The 22,572-nt window shown below is 34.8% G+C and overlaps 1 protein-coding gene across 1 annotated transcript in view; it reads left to right on the forward strand.

Moving 5' to 3' along the window:
• The window catches only part of SNX7 (sorting nexin 7), a 485,686-nt gene extending 465,154 nt beyond the window's left edge, over positions 1–20,532 (forward strand). The window contains exon 10 of the mRNA XM_050778514.1: positions 20,086–20,532. Coding sequence (XP_050634471.1) covers positions 20,086–20,163 — 78 coding nt within the window. The 3' untranslated portion in view covers positions 20,164–20,532. The remainder of the gene's footprint in view (positions 1–20,085) is intronic.
• The last annotated feature ends 2,040 nt before the right edge of the window (positions 20,533–22,572 follow it).

Below are 22,572 nucleotides of genomic sequence, written 5' to 3' on the forward strand. Positions count from 1 at the left end.
TAAAGTGTTCATAACAATTCCACAGCATTCCAACTAAAATGTTTGGGTTTTGACCATACTTCTCACGTAAATACGTATTTTTTTCAGTCTCATTGATTGAATTCAGTTTATATAAAATGTTCCTTTCTTAGAAACAGTTAAAAGAGCATCGCTGTGCCATATTGCAAATTTTGTTTTTCACAGCAGTTTCTATCAGTGTGTGATGTTTTTAACTCTTTCCCCAAGTGTACTACAGTTCTAAATGTTACAAAAATATATCAAGTGTCCTCCATCTTAAATGTATAAATTTGGAGGGATCATTGTTTTTCGTTTGTATAACTTCCAGAGATCCTTATAGCTCCATTTATTTGTTGAATTTTTTCCTGAGTGAAAAACTTGTAACAGATTTGGCACATCAGTCCAGTAAAACAAAATCAAGAAGTTGGAACCCTTAAATGGTCAAGGATTCTTAGCGAAAGATTAAGGCCTAAACAGCAACAATCCGCCACTATCTATTAACATCAGAATATCTCAGATATACAGGGAAGAGAAATGTTCCAGAGACCATTCATTTCCTGTTTAATTTCATCACATTCTAATGGAAATACTTCTTTTTTCATCAGTATTCCCAAAAGGGTCTGTTCCTAGTGTGATGGATGAAACAGGGTATATATACATTTGCCTTTGGATTTACTTGTATTAAGTTCTGGTCACAGATTGTTTAGATATTAAAACTTAAATATTAAAATGGCAGAGGGAAATTAGATTATAAATATGAGGTATGGGTCTGTATCCAACTCCAGTTATTATCATATTGTACAATAATTGTGTCATGTTATACTTAGAGGCATCTATTACATCTAAGAACATGTAATAATCAGTGTCATGTTGTACTTAGATGTATGAATTTATTGGGAGAGAGTTGATTCTAAATCCACAACGGGTGTCTCAAATGAAACTTTTACTAGGTAAAATGATGTTATTCACATTTTGTTCTATATGACCAATAATTAAGGATAAATGTGTTGAGTCTTTTTAAACAAATGAATAATAAAACAATAAAATTAAAAATCCACTTGAGCAGGATGAATGATTTCAAAGTACACTGATACTCAAATAACGAAAGAAAATGACTTCCTGCTAATGTAAAGGGATTCTAAAACAGTAAAACAGGACATGTTGGATACAGGGCGTGGATATTTCCTAACATTTTTCTTGAAGGTGCAAAAGAAAATCTGCTTTGTTGTTGTCAATGCTGATGGTGCTAATGATGAAAGCTTGAGAGCAAGTGATTCCTGGCTTATCTTATGAACTGGAAGAGCGCATTCTTCTCAAAACTTTATTTTAATATCATTGAATTCACTTGGCTGTCCAGTGTCCTCTTACAATTAGACTTTGAGGGCTTATTTGGACATTCTGACAGGAAAGTGCAGCCATTTAGGAACTGCTTTGGAATAGCTCTGGACTTGGCAAGAACTATTAATATAAAAGAGAACAATTACCTTTCGGCTGGATGAGCACAAAAAATGGGGAACCGTCTACCCAGTCCAGTGAAATCACCTTTGTTACTAAGGAGGTGACAGACAGCTCTGATGTCCTTTTGGTCATTTAATGTCTTTGTTTTATTTGTCTCTAACATATCAAGGACAAGGTTGATAGTAAGAAAGGGTAGGGAATTCACAAGAGTTATGATAAGGGTAGGGTTAGTAAAAGGAGCTATGTTCCAATGTGTCTATGCAGATTCTTAATATGTGCCTGCTAAATTAACATTTCTGAGTACCTGCTATGATCCGGGCCTGCTCTGTATCTCACATGTGGCATCTCACATGACCTTCTCTGTAACTCATGGAGGTAGTGCTCTCCTCTCTCTGCAGTCTTGCTGGCCCAAGTTTCTACTAATGTTAATTTTTGCCAAATTGCAGTTTGTAGTTAAGTGAATATGATAAAGGAATATAGTTTATTCCTTTGCATAGCTTATTTTATAATATAGTTCATTCCTTTGAATAGTTTATTTTAAAATTATTAGTGGATATATGGAAATGCTTATTTTATTATCTTATTTTTCTAGTTATAATATTAATACAGGCTCACTGAAAACAAACAATTACAGCAACAAAAGCTCAGTACACAAATGTATGATGAGGATAAAGAATACCCATATAATCCTTTCTCCTAGGGAGTGGTTCATTTATATATAATTACAGAAAATAATTTGCTATTTTAAGATTAAATTATTGTTAGATTTTCTGCATGGGTCTTTGGAATGTGTCAGCATAAAAACACATATGTTTAGTTATTTAGTGTCACAATCATTAAAATGAATATATATTATTTTGAGTTCCATATTTTTCATTTATTTTACATGTTTCCACATAGTGTCATAATTTTCTTATGATACATCATACTGATGTATATTAGCTTAGATAATTAATAGTTGAACATTTGTTTTTTTTCTTTTCTTCTATCATAAGTATACTATTAAAAATAATTATAAATATTAGCTTTTTGAAAACTTGGTAAGAATTTCAAGAAATAAGCAGGTCCATGATTACTGCATTTCTTATTCTATCAGTCTTATTTAGGAATGTCACTTCCCTCATGTAAACTCATTTATGTGAGATTCTGTTATTGAAGCCCTGTGCTAAACATGGGTGGTGCAGCCTGGGGAGAGATGATCCAAATTCACACTTAAGTTTTGCTGTTAGGAGGCTAAAGTTGATTGGGGAAAAATAATATATAAAAATATTTATTCATTTATTTGATTAATACAACCCTAACGTTATTTTTTTCTAATGGCGAAGTATTTAAATTAGTTTTTTTACTTGATTGTAATGGACAGACTCAATAAAAGGTTCTATTCTTAGCAGATAACACAAATATATTTATATGGACATCTAGCAAGCAGAAAAACAATTATAGCAAAGGAAAATTTCTGAAAGATAAATGAGAAAAAGAAAAAAAATGATTATAAGGGTATACCATCTAGCCAGATGAACAGTACTACTAATGTTTTCTTAAAATCCCAGTCTAGTTACTTATGGCTCATTTAAAAATCACAGAAATTTTGTAAAAGTAGATCTCACAGCAGTCCTCTAAAAACTAAGTATGGGCCTGGTGCAGTGGCTCACCCCTGTAATCCCAGCACTTTGGGAGGCCGAGACGGGTGGATCACGAGGTCAGGAGATCAGATCGAGACCATGGTGAAACCCGGTGTCTACTAAAAATACAAAAAAATTAGCCAGGCGTGGCGACGGACGCCTGTACTCCCAGCTGCTCAGGAGGCTGGGGCAGGAGAATGGCATGAACCCGGGAGGCAGAGCTTGCAGTGAGCTGAGATCGCGCCACCGCACTCCAGCCTGGGCGACAGAGCGAGACTCCATCTCGAAAAATAAATAAGTAAGTAAGTAAATAAATAAATAAATATGAATAAGCGCTGAGTGTCCAGAAGGTTCTTCAAGTGTAGTTTTACTTATTTAGGGATTTATTTCTTCTTGTGTTGGGAAAATGGTGAAATAAATTCTAGTGAAATGGTTGTTTGTTTTAAACTTAATATTATACTGCATACTTTGGGACATTTTGTAGATTGTGTATATATTTACTTGAAACCATCCTGGTCCAAATAGGACAATTTCCAAGTATTCTGAGCTTAAGAGGTTAATCTATATTGATAATGATGATGAAACTGCTACCTAAGCAAGATTTGGATGGATGGCATTTAGATTCCTGTCAGAAATTTCATTCTATTCAAAGCTGAAAATCAGAAAAAGTATCGATTTGTGCTCATCTGTGAGTTGAAAGGAGCAATGAGGGGAATAGTCTCCCTAGACTTAATTCTGACTGACAAAGAACTGTTATCTTAACATGACAGTTCCATAAGGAGACAGTACTATTTTCAAAATCTGGGGGGTGAAAGCAAAGAAGGAAAACTTGGCCATTCTCAGTCATATTTCCTAGAATTTAGTAAAGTAGCTTAAAAAATTAGAGAAAATTTAGTTATACTTTGAAAATCATACACTCTAAATGAGAATATGACTTGAGAGGAGTGGGCAATTCCTTTTTTTTTTTTTTTTTTTTTTTTTTTTGTTTTTTGAGACGGAGTCTCGCTCTGTCGCGCAGGCTGGAGTGCAGTGGCCAGATCTCAGCTCACTGCAAGCTCCGCCTCCCGGGTTCACGCCATTCCCCTGCCTCAGCCTCCCGAGTAGCTGGGACTACAGGCGCCCGCCACCTCGCCCGGCTAGTTTTTTGTATTTTTTAGTAGAGACGGGGTTTCACCGGGTTAGCCAGGATGGTCTCGATCTCCTGACCTCGTGATCCGCCCGTCTCGGCCTCCCAAAGTGCTGGGATTACAGGCTTGAGCCACCGCGCCCGGCCGAGTGGGCAATTCTTAAAAGTGAAAAGAATGAAGCAGGTAAAGAACCTGACACAATCGTACCTGTGGACCATGGACCATGGAAACAAAGATGATAGAGGAGGATACAGTCAAGGAAGAATACAGAAAAACACAGGCAATATCAGTGAAAGCATATGTCGGGAAACAGAGAGTTTTTGGGGGAAAAAATGTGAAGAGCTTCCAAACAGCACCAGAGTCAAATGAGAGTAGGTATGAGGAGCCTCTTTGGAAGCAAGAAAATTAGGAATTCATGTGTTATCAAGAAATTAATAAAAATGAATTCCTAGTGGAAACTGTGTAATGGGAACGAAGAAAACAGAACTACCTCATTTCTATTTCACTGCTGTTTTATCCATGAAGGAGAATGAAGTATAAGATGAAAAGGTTAGGCAAATACAAATGAAAGTTAACTAAAATCCAGTACATTTGAAGACGTAATAAAACAAAAACTATCCATTGCCACAAAGAGATGGCTGGGTGTCTTCTGTTTTTCAGTGAGTGGTGCAAAAGCCCGCCCTTTACCAACCTGAAAGCAGTGCTTACAAAGCCCCAGTTGAAGCTCTTAATTCTAAATTTACTCATAGAAGGAAGACTGACAGACTGTCACTTACTCAGAAGAAATGCAGGCCATGTTACTTTCCTAGGTGAATCCCAGAGAAGGTTTTCAGCAATACTGGAACAATGTTTCCAAAGTAGTTAACCTCCTTTGTAACTTCAGATACACACCAGGCACAGTCAATACTTGCTCAACCCTTTGTCAATAGCCTGTCTTAGAGAGAGAAGAGTGGATATGGTAGGGGAGTTACCCACATAGAGTTGTTCAGCATAGTTTTTAGCCTAAGAAATGGCAGGTAGTGTTTGAGTTTTCTTTAAAATTGTTGGAACAGAGGTGTAATAGATGGTCTGTATTGAATCATTTTTTTTTATGTTGGCCATAAAAAAGACTCCTGGGCTGAATCTCTGTCAAGAGGCACCTTCTTTAAAGTTAAATTCTCTTTCCTTATTATGAAAACAAAGAAGCTGACTAGAGCTGGAATAATCCAGAGTTATCCAGGACAGGGAATTTTGAACCCATAACAAGGTGCATTTCTTTTTACAATCATGCCTCCTAATAGTTACTAAAGCCTGACCTAAACCCTAGACCTCAGAAGACAGATGCCCTGGTGCTAAAATAGGCCTTCAGAAAAGAGCATTCTATGTCTTTGGAACTATGTGAAGAATATCTCAGAACTACATTATACACCCTAAAATTGAATAGATTCCAGTTACATGTAGGCTATATTTCTGGCAAAGCAAACACACCAGCTTGAGAGGATAAGAAGCTTAGAAGTTTACTCAGTCTAGCCATTTTTATACCAGTTAACTTTTCCAATTCGTTACATCCTTGTACCTACATTATCTGCTGTCTTATTCATTGGGAAGTACTCACTGGAAGCCTGAATGCATTAAGAAATTCAGGTTACATCATGCTACTTTTCTATGGATCATCTGATTTATTTAGGGATGATCATCAAAAGGAAAACAGCAACTTTTCATCTTCTTAATGCCATTAAATGGCAATACATTGAATAGAGTGTTCTCCTTGTGTTTCAAGAGACCAACATTGTTATTGATTATTAACCTTGTCCTTTTTACCAACTATATCACTTTTTTGTTGAGCAATCAGTTCTTATTTCAAATAGAATCTAAAGAAACATAGAAATGGTCAGAGCAAAAGATACAGAGATGGAATAGTCTTCTGTGATTCTAGAACATCTTTGGAGGCAAGCCACCATTAGACTCCAAGAAACTGCCTTCTCAGTTTGACACATTATTACCAGGAAATTTGGATAAGTGAAGAAGCAAGAATTGTAAGCTGAGCTCAGGGAAATCTACATTTAAGATATTTCACAAATAACTTTTTAAAAGTTGACTATTATAAATATCAGAGGAAGTCTCTGGGCATAGTTCTTTGAGTCTGTAATTATTGTATATTTGTGGTATACATTATCCCACAATCCTTTACTTCCACTTCTTGAGGATGGCAAGTTGATAGCCAGATTACTCCCATTTAGCTTATACTGTTTCGTTTTGTTGGAGAAGGTTGGCAACGCATCTTAGCATGTTTATGTTTCTAAGAAATTCTTAGGAAAGAAACCTATTCACCTTTCTTTATCCTCTCACATACCGAATTTGTTTGCTCACAGAAGCCATTTATGGAGTAAATGTCTGAAATGTTCTCTAGAAAACAGAGGGAAAACAAACATGATAGAGATATAAGATTTCTAATGCTCATTAGAGTGTTCATTTTAACACCACTTGAACGAGCTTAGGTAACCATGAGGTCTTGACAGAGTAGATTTTAATTCAACATGGCTTAAAACACTGCTCTATTATAGCCTACTGCCTTTGAACTTATGTTTGCATAATTTGATGCAACTTTTCACTGATGTATAGATGAATATTCCCCTACCATAGCAAATAAGAAGGTAAGTATTATCTTCTATGTTGTTGATAAGGTCCTGCTTTCACATTCCAAGAGGTAAATCTAAAATCTAACTAGTTTCTGTCTGCAGGAATCTTTATATTTAAGCCAAAGTTATTTTCCATAAGTTAGTCGTTAGCATGGAGAATGATAATATGCTTTTTAGAAGTCAATTTATTTAATTTTCTGGGTATTTGTTTTGGTGACCTCTTAATTAATTTTGAAAAAATCTTAATTTTTTTCAAAATTTAAGTTTTATGAGAGTCATATTAAGGTCCTATTGTATTAGAAGATATTTCTGACTTAAAAAAAAAAGAACAAAGTAATTATTAAGTAGTTATGCAGGCTTATTTACTAAAGAAGTTCTCAGAGTACTTTATGTGCTTATATGGTTGTGAATCTGAAGACATAATACTTTTCTTGACTAGATCAGTGTTTCTTCTTGCAGGATGAGTGTTCTACCGAACATAGTTTAGGAAATCTTGGGTAATAGTGTTGATCTCTAATGCTACTTTAAGTGTGGACTGATATTCATTCCATAAGTTATTACAGATTCAATTTAGAAGTTGCAAGTAATCAGTTGGAATCTTTGATAGCGATTCCACATTGCCAAGACATCCAAGTGGGTGATTAGGAAGTTTGACTTGTTGAATTCTATGGAACAATTCAAGTATTGTCCAGCGTTTGTGGTGATTTGCATGTGGCATGAATTACAGACTAGTCATGGCCAGTAAGACCACTTAATGGTCCTTAGAAGACTGAAAGAAGAAAAAACAAAACCATTGTTCTTCACCACGGATAGTTTAAGAAGCATTGCTCTGAAGTGCCTTCTGGTTTTTACAAGTCTGTTGATCTCTTACACTTAATATAGATAGTGTCCTTTCTCATTTAAAAGTTTATAATCGATTTAATATTCAAGCATCATATAAAGCATATAAAATACAGTCAGTGGTAGAATTAAGTTTAAATGCAGCAGAATTTTATTTTTATTTATTTCTAAGGAAACTTTAGAATCAACTAGTTGTCATTTTCAGAATTCTTAACTATTATGTACTTATTTTGTTGTTTGATTAAGTGTGATTTCTGCTCTGAATTAAATTTTCAAAATCCATAGCTATAGCTCATGTTTCCATCTAGTTGTGAACCTTTTATTATGTGTCATATAAGTCTTAAATATTTTTGTTGTTTTATAGGTTTTTACTTTTTTTTTTTTTCTTTTTTTTTTTTTTTTTGAGATGGAGTCTTGCTCTGTCACCCAGGCTGGAGTGCAGTGTTCCAATCTCAGCTCACTGCAACCTCTGCCTCCCAGGTTCAAGCGATTCTCCTGCCTCAGCCTCCCAACTATCCAAGTAGCTGGGATTACAGGCACCTGCCATCATGCCTGGCTAATTTTTTATATTTTTAGTAGAGACGAGGTTTCACCGTGTTGGCCAGGCTGGTCTCAAACTCCTGACCTCAAGTGATCTGCCTGCCTTGGCCTCCCAGAGTTCTGGGATTATAGGTGTGAACCACCGCACCCAGCCAGCTTTCTGCGGTTTTCAAAACTTCGATTGAAAATATTCTCATCAGTCCCCTATATTCTGTAATGTAATTTGTTCTCAATTATCTATGCAAATAAAGTGACCTTAGGTGTGAAATAGACAGTTATATCATGCCATAGTCTGTGCTGCTTCCCATCCTTTGGGCTACATAAGTTTTTATGTAGTTAATCAGGGATTTGCATGGAAGGAGATTGCACATAATAATGAAATAATTTCTAAAAATGTCTAGTTTCTGAATCAAGGACATTCTGCTTATTGTGCTTTGTAAATGACAGATTACATACTATGGGCCAATATAATAGTTTCTGTATAGAAAAGGAAGAAATGATTTAAACACACACACACGCACACACACAGCATTTTATCACGAATAAGAAAGGTGGGTCTTCTAATGGAAAAAATTAAAGTTGGATACCATGATGCCTGCATTAGCTAATTATAAAGTCCTAATCATGTCCTCTCTATATACCCAGTTTGCTAAACTGCCAAATAGAGGTATTCCTCCCTTCCCCCACCCCATATCCCTTTCACATACATCCCTCACAAGTCTTTAGGAGAATAAAACTGGAACACATATGTAACACACTATAAAATAATGTGCTTAAACATCATAGTTGCACCTTAATTTTCTAATAATCCAAAGGTAAATGTGCTCATATGTATAGTTTGTTGTACTTTCAACGTATGCTTACACAAAAACAGATAAGCTTAATGTCTGAAGTGTCTCGCATTAAACTGGATAGACTTCATGTAATTGGCTTAGTTTTAAGTAAACAACAATGATGTTGTGGTGTAGCAAAAGTATGAGTTTATAAGGATATGAATTTAAATTTTGGCTCTTATGTTAATTTCTCCTATAAAGATTTCCAATATGTTAGACCTTTCAGAGCCCCAATTTCCTCATGTATAAAAATGAGAGAAATGGATTAAATTTTATCTAGGGCTCCATCTGGCTTTATCAGATCTTGAGTTAGGCATCTACAGAATAATGCTACAGAATAATAAAAAAATGGACCACAAGATGGCGTTTGTAGCTAATGAGTCCTTTTGCATTAACTGTGTTGCAGTCATTTAAATATTTGCAATAATTACAAGTGCACACTTATCACTTACATTCTTGAGAGATATGTAAAAGTAATTTTTAGAAAAATAATCTGCAAATCCTGTTATTTTTAAGTTATTGGTATTTCTAAAATTATAAATTGGCAAATGATTCTCAGAAGCTGAATTTAGACTTTTCCAAAAATGAAATTTAATGAATAATTTGAGCTATTGCAAAATAATAAAAGTTGCTTTTCTCTGGTAGTATCAACTCTAATTTCCAGATTGATTACATATCAGAATTTGAAAATATGTACCTCCTGAAAGTTTTCATTAGTGTTTCAATTTCAGGTTTAGGAGATTAAAACACAGTTACTAAAATGTTACACACCCTATTGCTGTCATTGTAGGCATAACCTAATGATTTTTATAGATGATAAATAATTTCATGATGCTATTGACCTAGTAGAGAAATGATTGCCAATTTGAGCTTCAATGTTTTCTCAAATGTAGGTGATATCAGCTGTGTCCAGGATCATTTGAGACGACGTTAAAATACTTAGAAGAAACTCAGTCATATTTCCAATTGGTAGCTTATTGAGAAAGATGTAATTATCATGGTACTCTCTCTAAAAGGTGCTTTTTGATTAAAGGTGAAAAGTAGACGCACAACAGCTTTATGTGGCTTAATATGGGAATTTCCCGTTTTAAAATAAATATATGGGAAGGTGTGACTTTTACATATTCTCTAATAATAAGTATCATTATTATTAGGTAAATGTCTAGTTATTTTACTTTATTACCACAGAAATACATAATTATATTTTATTTTGACTTATGTAATAATTTGGATGAAAAATTTTCTAGTTAGCTGTTTCTATCAACAGTGTGGTGTCATTACCTATGGAGATATCAGCTGTTACATAGGCATCACATGGTGGCTAAGGGCATGGGCTTTGGACAAATGACTTCTGACTTTTAGCTGAGTGACCTTAAGGACTTTTTTTTTTATTGTAGTGAGCCTCAGTATCCTCATCGATGAAGTGCTGACAATGCCATAGATTTGTTTGGGTGTTAAAATATAAATGTACGTGCATATACATATATGTATGGATGGAAAGGAATACGTAAAGATGAAAGAGAAGTTTTAGAAGCAAAGGTTAACATTCCCAGTGAGTCACTAAAAATTGTTTATAAGATTTTATGCTCATCAGGTATTTCCAGGAGTCTTAACCAGCATATGCCTTAAGCCACTAATTTTACTTGAGCCCAAAATTGCCACCATAGAAAACAGGTTTTAAAGCTGCTAAACGAATGAATGGATGAATGAATGAAAGAAAAGCAGTAAACTCAGTGTCTAATAAGGATTCAGTAAATGTTGGCTACTAGTAGTACAAGCAGCTGTAGTGGTACTGAAAATATTTCTCATATGTTTATGAATCTTATCTTTGGAAATTATAATGACAATTATCTTATAAATACCAAATGCAAGGAGGAGAAGTAAAATTTTATGTTTGCTGTATTCCACACTGGGTCAAGCAAAGCAGAGCAAGGCATATTTACAAACTATATATGATTTCATTTGCCAACTTCTTGTCAGCCATGGTTAGCCTCTGGAAATCTTCAATTTTAGTTCTGGGATGAAACTTAACGGACACACATAGTTCAAACCCTTACTATGAATAGGTAAACAGGCCCAGAGCAATAAAGAAATTTGCCTGAAATCACACTGTAGAACAGAACATCTTCATATCCCACAAGCTTGAGAAAATAGTGATTCTCAAATGTGGAAGCTTCCACTGAAAGCTGTATCTTATCTATAGAAATACCATTATTGTCACCATTTACTCTTTAGAAAACTTGATCACATCTGCCTGTGGGATTACTACCCGCTTATGAGAACTGAAGAGACATTTACCTCTTCTAATGCAAAATGTCACCACCTTTAGTGAAGTATCAAGAGATTTATTTTGAAAACTGAAAGTTAGTTTTGGAATTAAAACTTAATTTTCTACGTATTCTATCTGTGTGTACTGCATTTGAGGAGGTTGTCAGCCTGTGTGTAGAAACAGAAAGGCTTCGTTTACCTGTTGGGTCTGTTTTCCCCACCTCTGGCTCACCTTCCTGTGGTGGTTCTCTTTGTCTGAGTTCCCTCCTCAAAGAGAAATTGCACTTGCCTTTGGCCACAGCTGCAGCCACCTGGGGGAAACGTGTACGGGATTCTCAATTAACGAGGATTTGTGATAAGCTTTTTTTCCGGTCAATCCACATCTTGGCTCGTTGCATGTAGAGCATATTTATCAGCTTATTTTTTTCTGCAGTGAGAAGGAGCTGTTCACCATGGTTTCCTATAGAGCACTGGAAAAAAACACAGTACTGCACTATGAGAGTCATTTTTCTTAACTGTAAAATGAAATTACCTGATTTCATCAGAAGATTATTGCATGAAATAAAACAGTATGTATGGAAAATGATGACATCTTATTCAAATGGAAGTGGAACTCCTGTTGTTGTTGGTTCTCCCATGATAGTATGAGAATCCAAAGCTAGAATGAGCTAACCAGAACTATGAAATGTCAGGCCAGCAGTGTTGCTGGATATTTTTTTATTACTACTCTGGTTTTGACAGATACTTTCTTCACTCACTGTAATGATTTAAAAGTGGAAAAAATTGTTTGATGACAATGCAAAGCCAAATAAATAGAAACATCTTTTAAAAATATTAACTTATAAGCAAATCTCACACTAGGTTTTGAGATTTTTTTTGGTTGTATTAACGATTCTTTATATCTTCCAATTGTAATCCTGAGCACAGTAAATACTCACTGTAATAAATTACTTAACTATATGGTATAAACAATATATGTCTTGAGTTTTTCCTTAGGTTTCATACTCAAGAGCAAAGAAATTTAAGGAGCCTTAGAGATCATCTTTTTGTTGTTTATAAAGATTTGTGTACATTAATTTGATATATGTGCAGGATATCAGGTAACACGGGTGAATATTAAACATTGGTGGAAACAGGCAATTACATTTATTTAATTAAAAACCTGCTATCAAGAATCCCAAAGTTATCTGGTAGCGTCAGGAGCTGCATAGTTCAAGGTCAGATCTCAGCTTTGCAGGCCCAGAAGAAAACCATATTGGTCAGCAACATAAGTGGGGTTCAGGCTTTTAGGGCAAAACTTAATATTTACATGTTTGGAGAGCAATAGAAACCAAAGTATCAGTTGGTTAGTGTTCAAATAGAAAAGTGCAGTTTTCTGATGGCCAGCATCTTAGCATCAGTTGTTCAATATATTCCTTCTCTATAGCGTCGTCTGCATTTACTGAGCACTTACCATATTCCTGACATGTATTAATTCAGTCTTCTTCAAAGAATAGATACGTTCCTAGAAATATATACAGAATTTCCAAGATACATGAAGGGAATTAATTTCCATACACTCACCTTTTGTAAATACTCTTTCCTAAAATGTGATCAGCCTGATGCCCCAGCAATCGGGGTTTCTTACCTATTTCTCCTTCCAAAATCATCCTTCTACTATGTGAAAGAAAGGCATCTCATTCTCATGACCCAGTGACTTATTAAATGTACCCTGGTGATGGTTCAGGAGATTGACTATCCATTTGTTGATGGAAAAATACTGGCATACAATTGATGAGATTTATAATGTAAACACACTTAGACCATTTGAGCCTCAGCTTTCTCACCTGTCAAATAGGATTCACAGTAGTCATTGTGAGGCTTAAAGAAGGTGATATATAAAGCAATCATTATAATGCCTAACCAAATATTCATATCAGTATATGACAGTTGTTAATGTTATTTCTGTTGCTATCCTATGTCAATTTTTCTATAATATTCTGTATTTCAAAACACATACTTTTTCTGCTTCTGGTATGGAAGATAAGGAAATCATGAAATAGCTAATTTGTCTGTCTTATCATGTTTTACTATCCCTTTTAGTACTTACTTTAGAAATGAAAATATTAGCTCACATCACTAATTAGCATGGACAACTGCTGAATATCTTAGACCTTTATTAAACTAGCATAGTTAATGCAGAATATGAAAATGATAGGAGTTTGTTCACTTGAGGACTAACACCATCTTTGGTGCAATTTGAATCACTTATTAGACAAGAATTCTAAATAGAGCAGGCTGCTTAGAATTTCATTTTGAATTTTACCTGGAGAATGTTCAGAAGTTTATTTAAATGATAGTTTTGCAGTTATTAAAAATACCTAATATCTTCTGAAAGTAGTAATTGCTTTGGGGCTGCCCTGCAGGGGTACCAGATACAAGATTGTGTATGGGTTTGCAGAGAGCTCTAGCAGAAAGATGGTTTGCAAAGGAAACTGAGGGCTTTTCTCTAAATGTAAAGTGTGGTGCTGTTCCCATCAGCCCTCTCCACCCAGTTAATAGTTTTCTGTTTCGTAAACATTGTGGGTAGATTTTTTAAAGATATACTTCGGAATTTTTGTATTTCCTTCTTTTTTAAACTTGACATTTGGTGAAAGAGATTTGTGAGTAGTTTATGAAACTCAGTTTTTTTTTTGTTTTTTTTTGCTATTGAAAAGCAATAAAATACTGATAATAGCTAATATTTATTGCATATCTGCATATGATGTTTATTGTAGCTTTTTGGAGGTGTTGTTCCTCAGGTTGTGGAACTTCTCCTTTATTCCTAATTTGCTGAGAATTTTTTTTTTTAATAAGGAATGGACATTAGAATTTGATAAATGTTTTCTCTCTATTGAGATAATGTTGCATTTAATATTATCATTTGATAAATAATTGGATGTTAATCCAATCTTGCATTCGTGGAATAAACTCCATTTGGTTATGATGCATAATTGTTTATAGAAATTACTATATTTGATTTACCAAAATTTTATTTAGAATTTTCATATCTATGTTTAGGAGGAATAATAGTCTGTAGTTTTCTTTTCTTGGAATATCTTTGGCTCTGGTATTTTGGACAACATCCCCATGTCTTCAATTTTCTGGAAGAGATTATATGGAATTAGTATGATTTCTTCCTTAAATGTTTGCTGTAATTCACCAGTGAAGAATTCTGGGCCTGGAAATTTGTGTATGTGTATGAAGATATTTAACTACAAATTCAGATTCATTTGGGTTATTGGTTTCTTCTATGGTGAATTTTGGTAATTTATGTCTTTCAAGGAATTGGTCCATTTCATCTACATTGTCAAATGTAGAGGCATAAAGATCTTCATAATTTTCTTTTTTCCTTTAGTAGAGTCTGAACTAACATTAAACCTCTCATTCCTGACCCTTGGCAGCATGGCTAAAAGTTTAATTTTCTCAAAGATCTAATGTCAGTTTCATTGATTTTTCTTGATTGTTTTTCTTTTTTCTTTCATCGAGTCCCACTTTGCTCTTTTCTGTTTTGTTTTTGTTTTTTTTTTTTCTTCTGCATTTAATTGTTCTTTTTTTGATTTTCAAGTTAGAGACTAAAGTCATTGATTTGAAATCTTTCCTCCTTTCATATGTAGGCATTTAGTGCTAAAAAATCTCTATGTTCTACTTTAATGGCATACCAAAATTGTTGCTGTATTGTGTTTTCATATTCAGTTCAAAACTCTTTCTAATTTCTCCTTTGATTTGTCCTTTGACACTGGAGGCTTTTTATAATTGTCCTGTTTAGATTTCAAATATTCGGTGATTTTAAAGATATCTTTCTGTTACTGATTTCTAGTTTAATTCCATTATGTTCAAAGAACATACTTTATATGACTTGAATCTTTTAAAATTTATCAAGACTTCTTGTATGGCCAGAATGTGATCTATATTGGTAAATGTTTTATGGGCACGTGAAAGAAAATATGTATTCTGCTTTTGTCCTGTAGATCTCAATTAGGTCAACTTGATTGATAGTGTGGTTCAGATCTTCTATATGAGTGCTGATTTTCTGTCCACACATTCTGTCAGTTCTTGAGAGGGGTATCAAAATCAATTATGCTTGTAGATTTGTCTTTCTCCTTGTATTTCTGTCAGTTTTTATGAAACTCTTTTATGTGTGTAAACATTTTAAATTATGTCCTCTAGATGTGTTGGCCCTTTTATCATTATGAAATGATCATCTTTATCTCTGATAATGATCTTTGCTCTGAAATCTACATTTCTGATACTAGTGTAGCCATGCTAGCTTTTCTTTTGACATGTGTTACAATAAAACACACACACATATATATATATATATATATATATATAATTTTTTTTAATTAAAAAAAATAAACCCAGGATCTCACTGTGTTGCCCAGGCTTATCTCAAACTCCTGGGCTCAAGCGATCCTCCCATCTCAACCACCCAAACTGCTGGGATTACAGGCATGAACCACCGTGCCTGGCCATATAGATATTTTTTAATCCTTTTAATTTTAACTATATTTGTCCTTATATTTAAAATATTTATAAGAAATTTAAACAAAGTGTAGGTAGGTCTTTTTTTTAATTCAGTTGGCAATCTGCATCTTTTAATGGTGTGTTTAGCATATAGACATTTGAGTAGATTATTGGTATATTTGAGTCTTTTATCTTGCTGTTTTTTATTTGTCCTGTCTGTACATTGTTCCCATTTTCTTCTTTTGCCTTCTTTTGAATTGATAGACAATTTTACATGATTTCATTTTACATCTCTTTGTGGTGTATTAGATATAACTCTTTTGTATTAGGTATAACTCTTTTATTATTTTAGTGGTTATTTTTAGGTTACTGTATGTATCTTAAATTTGTCATAGTCTACCTTCAGGTAGTATTATATTGCCTATATAAGAACCTACAAATGTGTTTTTTCATTCCCTTCCACCTGACCTTTATGCTGTTTTTGTCATGCATTTTACCTCTACATGTATTACAAGCCCTGTAAGATTTTCCTTTTTTTAATTCATATATTTTAATACATTTAAATAATAAAGTATATATCATATGTACTCATGTAGTTACTATGTCATTTATTTATAGATCCATATTTCTATCTGGTCTCTTTTTTTTCTGCCAAATAAGCTTTTTTTTTTTTTTTTTTTAACATTTTTTATAGTGTGTTCTGACAGTGATAAATTTTGCAGATAATGAATTAAGTGATTTTGCAGTCTGCTTGATGGGATCTTGTACTATTGTAGGCCCTATGAGAATGCTGGATACTGTTTAATCCTTCCCGATGGCTTTTTTCCCCTGTGTCTCGTAGTCTTCTCACGTGCATGTGCCAATCAGTATTCTGCTTGGTATGGTGCATCCTCCGCACATCTCCAGAGTTTTGTCTCTATACACCACTCTCTTCTCTGTTACTCTGGTCTATGAACTCTAGCTGCATTTTCTCTAACTCTTAGCTCTATCCTTTTAACTCAGTGAGTCAGCCAGGTAATGTCTCCCTTCACCATGGCCTGGAAATTCTGTTAAGGCAACAAGCTGGTATATTAGAGGGATGCTAATATAGTTTAGATATTCATCCCCGCCCAAATCTCATGTTGAAATGTCATCCGTAGTGTTGGAGTTGGGGCTGGTGGAAGGTGTTTGGATCATAGTGTTGGATCCCTTATGTATGGCTTGGGCCATCCCTTTGGTGATAAGTGAGCCCTTGCTCTGAGTTCACATGAGATCTGGTTGTTTAAAAGTGTGTAGCACTGCCCCCACCACTCCTGCATTCGCCATGTGGCATGCCTGCTCCCACCTCACCTTCCGCCATGATTGTGAACTTCCTGAGGCCTCCCCAGAATCTGAGCAGATGCTGGCACCAGCTTCCCATACAGCCTGCAGAACCGTGAGGCAATTAAACCTCTTTTCTTTATAAATTACCCAGTCTCGGGTATTTATTTATAGCAATGCAAGAACAGCCCAATACAAATGCCATAACAAAATTCCGAAGACTAGATGGCTTAAACAACAGAAATTTGTTTCCTCACAATTCTAGAGGCTAGAAGTCTAAGATGAAGGTGTCAGCAGGCTGCTTTCTTCTAAGGTCCCTCTCCTTGGCTTACAGATGCCCACCTTCCTGCTGTGTCCTCAGATGATTCTTCCTCCTTGCTCACATTTCTGGTTTCCTCTCTGTGTCCAGATTTCCTCTTCTTATAAGGACACCAGTCATATTGGATTAGGGCTCACCCATATGACCTTATTTTACCTTAATGACCTCTTTAAAGACCTCATCTCCAGATACAGTCACTTTCTTAGGTACTAGAATTAGGGCTTCAGTCCATAACACTGGGGTAATCATGGAGCTTACTCTGGTTTTGTTTGTTTGTTTGTTTGTTTTTCTCCTCAGGGGCCACTATCCTTTGTTGCCTGATTTCCAGGGTGTTGAAAACCATTGCTTTATATATATAGTATCTACTGGGTTGATTGATTTAGGCAAAAGAGCCTTTCCAGTCCCTGTTACACCCTCTGGGTCAGCAACAGAAGTCCTGAACCTGAGTTCTTGATCACTACTCTATACTTCCTCACACTGACCTTTCACAAACATGCTGAGATTTATGGGGTCTACCTTTTGCTCATCTTTTAGTCTGCATTCAGTGATTACTTCCACTAGGAAACATTAGGACACTCCAATCTTAGATCCTATTACTGTTACTCCCATCATGTCCTGTAACATCACAGATCCTATAGTTGATTATATTTGCTTACTTGGGTTTCATGCTAAATCCTAATTTCTATTGGTTTGTGAGCTGTGCGCTAGTACCGTCACAGTGCCTGGCATATAGTAAGAACTCCAAAATATTTGTTGAGTGAAGAGATTTTTGTATGTCTACCCTCCATGCCCCCCAAATCATGTGTAGTTTGGACAATTATAAATTACTTACAGTCCAAAATTTGAAAAATATACTAAATGTGAAGTAATTTATGCCTTTTCATTAGTATAAGCATTTAGATATACTTAAAGATATCTAAGATATTCTCCTGTACCGTCTAAGAGGAGGCCACTCTTACTAGGTGTCTCCTGTAGTAACTGACCCTGATTCCTCTACTCCCCTCCCCTTCCCTCCTCTTCCTATTTTATTTTGTCATTTCTCCATCCCTAGGAGAGAGGCTATTATTATTATATATCTGAGGAACTAGAATATCGTAAAGTTAGTAACTTACCGGAGGATAAAAGCAAATCCCAGAATCGATTCATTACAGTTACTGTGCTTCTTGGATTGTACTTGACTTTCAGTACCTTCTAAAGCTACTTAAAGAAAAAGTATCCCTTAAAGTCTTGATAAACTTGATTATTCTAATGAGGCCTACATTACCCCAAGTCTGGCCTTCAAAATATATTACAAAATAAATACCCACTATTTAACCCAGTAATTTATTGGGTAAATTTTACCCAGTGTCTTTTTTATTTGACAATTAGGTCATTCAATGTTTTACTTTTCTCCTGTAATTATACAAATCTTTTAGCTTATTATTAGCTTCCTAAGTTATTGGAGCCTATCTCAGAGTTAAATCACAGTATGTAATCTTTATGAAAATCTGAATTGACATAGTATTTCCCATATTCTAAATCTTCAGTTTGAAAAAAATGTGTTTGTGCATACGCACACACATACACATACACATACATAATTATATGAATACATACTTTTTGAAATGCAACACACTTATAATTTGAGAGCTTTAAATGTTTGAGTTTTTACAGTGTTTGAAAAATCTCTAGTCTGTTATTAGCACTGGTTGTCCGATATGGACACATTAAAGCTGTGAAAGGATTAGAGGCAGAAGAAGTGACATGGAGGTAGTTGAGCCAGGTGGACCAGCGTTACTCAGTCCAACTTTGGAGTGTATTATGTAGAAACATACATGTCTATGGCCATCTATCCACGTTTGAAAAAAAAAAAAAAACATAATTTCTTTCCAAATTCATTATAGCTCAGGCTGAATATACATTAGAGTAGGTATGATTTAGAAGAATCCTAAGTGCGTTCAGACTGTTAACATTATGCTGTAGATAAACTTCATACAGATACTTGAGACTGGTCTATTAGGAAGGTCATCCTCAGGCAAAATCAAATAGGCCACATTTGTGTTTATGTGTTCTGAATGCCTTCAGACCCTTACAATCCTGTGTCATTTCCTGTGGCACATTAATAACTTAAGTCTTTCCACCCATTCCCGACAGACCATCCTAACAGTTGCTAACTTTTTGAGCATTCACTTTATGTTATGCATTCTGCGTAGAGATTTATACAGATTATATAAATTTAATTCTCACAGTTGTGCTAGTGGTAAGTACTATCATTAACCTAATTTGTAGCTGAAGAAACTAATAAAGGTTAATCAACTTTCTCAAATTCACACTTGATGTAATGGGATTCAAATCAGACTGAAGTGTGTTTGTATCATCACTCCTCCTCAGCTCCAACTGGCTCCATCTTTTTCTCTATAACGTGGAGCTCTTATTTTTCTCTTGATATGGGGTAATAGTAGACTATTTCAGCAAACTAATCCTTGCTAATCTTTTTAACCTTTAATATGTTTTCCCCTTCGCAGTAGCATCCCTCATTAAGAATTAAAATATGTAGAAAATGACAAGGATTCTGACAAGATGATAGGAGAGAAGAATAGAACAGATTGCAATAGGAACAGATGTGTTAGAATTTATTAATCCTTTAATGCTGAAAGTAAACCGTTATTGATTGCCTCATGGTGTGTTTCCATTATTCAGTGCCTTGCTACGTGGGAATCATTCCTTACATCACAGACCAACCTCCACTTGGAAGAAACCTCTGAAGATAAACCTTAATCCCATTGAGGACTTCTGTTTGATCTTTGGGAGACAGCATTTATTAACCAAAGTTATTCTTTCTGGATCTGCCATGTCCCTTATAAAGTGGATGAAAAATGTTTTGTACTATCTGGAAAACCAACAACTTGAAACCTCAGGTATTCCAGGTCACTGACATGAATTTGAAAATATATCTATCTGTATGGATATATATCTATATGTATATAGATATAGAAATACAGCGAGAGATCTGGCTTGGTTTTAATTATGTTCTTAAATTTGTGTGCCAATAATTGCATATAGATTTTTTTTCTTAAATATTTGACTGTGGAACATGCCATTTTAAATATGTTGTAAGGACTGTTTTAATAAAAAGTTTAGTATGAAGTGGCTGGCTGCAGTGTATTCCTTGCCTCCTAGTAACTCAAGCCTCTTAAACATTCTAAATTGAGTTCAGCATGTGTTAACAAGTATACTGTGCATTCAATTTTATTTCATTATCATTTCCTCTGAATACTATTCAGTTTAATATTAGGAATTTAAAGTAACAACCAAAAATTATTTGACATTATTAAAATAGATGATAACTGTTCAAAAATTGATTTTTTATAAGTTAAGTAATTGTTTTCCACAATTAAAAAGTTTCCAAGATTTAAATTATTATTTGAGTTATTAGTTAGAAATCCTTATATAATTATATTCCCACTAGTAGATATATTTGGGCTTTGTAAAATTTTTGCATATTCTTTCAACTCATACCTAGCTTTTATTTGTTAAGATGTACAGTGTTTATCAAGTTTATTTCCCCATTCATTCATTGTCTATCCCATGCAAGGCACAGATGTAGGTGCTTATGTTCTGTAGTGATGAAAAAGATACTTTCAGAGCTTATATTCTAGTAATACTGATCATACAGATTTTTTCTATTAATTTTATAACCATATAAAAAAGCTAAATGTGTTGATTATTTAATTTTCGCTGATTTTTGGAAGTAGATATTTCTCAGGACTGTGAAATTTGAGGTATTTGGTCATGCATGCTGTCTTACACATACGACTTTATATTTTGGGTATTGTCAATTAAGTGTCACAAAACTAGACATTTAAATTGTTTTAACTAAAACAAGAGATTCACTTATACACACACAGCTATAAATATAAAACTAAACATTTTTCTTAAATATTGGCAAATAAAATTTTATAACCATCTGTAATAAAAAGTCTTGCTCCATATTTTGACATTTGGCTGCTGATAGCTTGTAGGTCCCACCTCTCTCTCTTCCTCTTCTGCCCCACATCTCCTGGACAAGCTGCTTTGAAAGCCCAAGTGCTCCCTCCTTTGGCACTGACTGGAATAAAGTTCAAACACAAGCCTCTCCCTACAGATGGGAATCTACCTGCTAACTACCATAAAAACCTTAGCTGGTCTCCTTTTCCAGTTGCCTCAAACCATTTTTGAATCAGTCCGAGAGGCCAGCCGTGCTCTCCCCGGAAAGCCTCATGATGTAAGTGATAAACCTTTTCATATCCTCTTGGTGTGTTTGTGGCATCATGAGTCTTGACATCCAAAACAAATTTTAGGTGAGAGTCCTTCCTGTTTATCAAAATTGCCCCAGCAGTATTGTTTTGCAAGCTCTTTAAGCCTTCTGAACTTCAGTTTCCCCATCTGGAGGTAATGGAGATAATAGACTCTAACCCACAGGTTGTTAAATGATACCGTAAACTTAGAAAACCTGGCAGAGAAATGATAGTTAATCAGATCATTAAGTGATTCAATGGGATAATATGAAATGTGCTTTGTTTTTAAGTGCAATACATTCCCCTCCTTCCTCCCAGCTTTAGTGCACTGTGAGCCTTTCCTCATCCCTCTCTTTTTCCATCTACATGACTGCTCTCCCAAATACATACCATGCATAGCTGCACAGGTAACCCATGTTAACTAGCATGTACCCTTCCTTACACTTTTCCATTTTCATAATATACTGTACATACTTATACACACATATCTTTTATCACACATCTAAAAATGACATCATACTATACATGCTATTTTGCCTCTTTCCTCACTTAACAATATCTTCTGGAAAACCTTCAAAGTCAAAAATAGCTCTACTCTTTACGTGACTGCAAAGTATATCATGAAATGAATCTACAGCAATTTATGCAGCCATTTTCTTGTTTATAGTTATTTACTTTGCTTTCACTTTTTCATCACTTCAAAAAGAATCCCCGTCCCTTTTAAGACTCCTCATCCCTTTTAACTGTCACTGTCTTAGCCCTCAACCCCCATCTCCCAGGGCCTAAGGAATCTTCTTTCTGTCTCTATAGATTTGCCTATTCTGTATATTTCATATTAGAATAATCATATGTGATCTTCTGTGACTGGCTTCCTTCACTTAGATTCATCAATGTAGTATTTGTCAATACT

This window comes from Macaca thibetana, chromosome 1, assembly GCF_024542745.1.
Source record: "Macaca thibetana thibetana isolate TM-01 chromosome 1, ASM2454274v1, whole genome shotgun sequence".
Lineage (NCBI taxonomy): Eukaryota > Metazoa > Chordata > Mammalia > Primates > Cercopithecidae > Macaca > Macaca thibetana.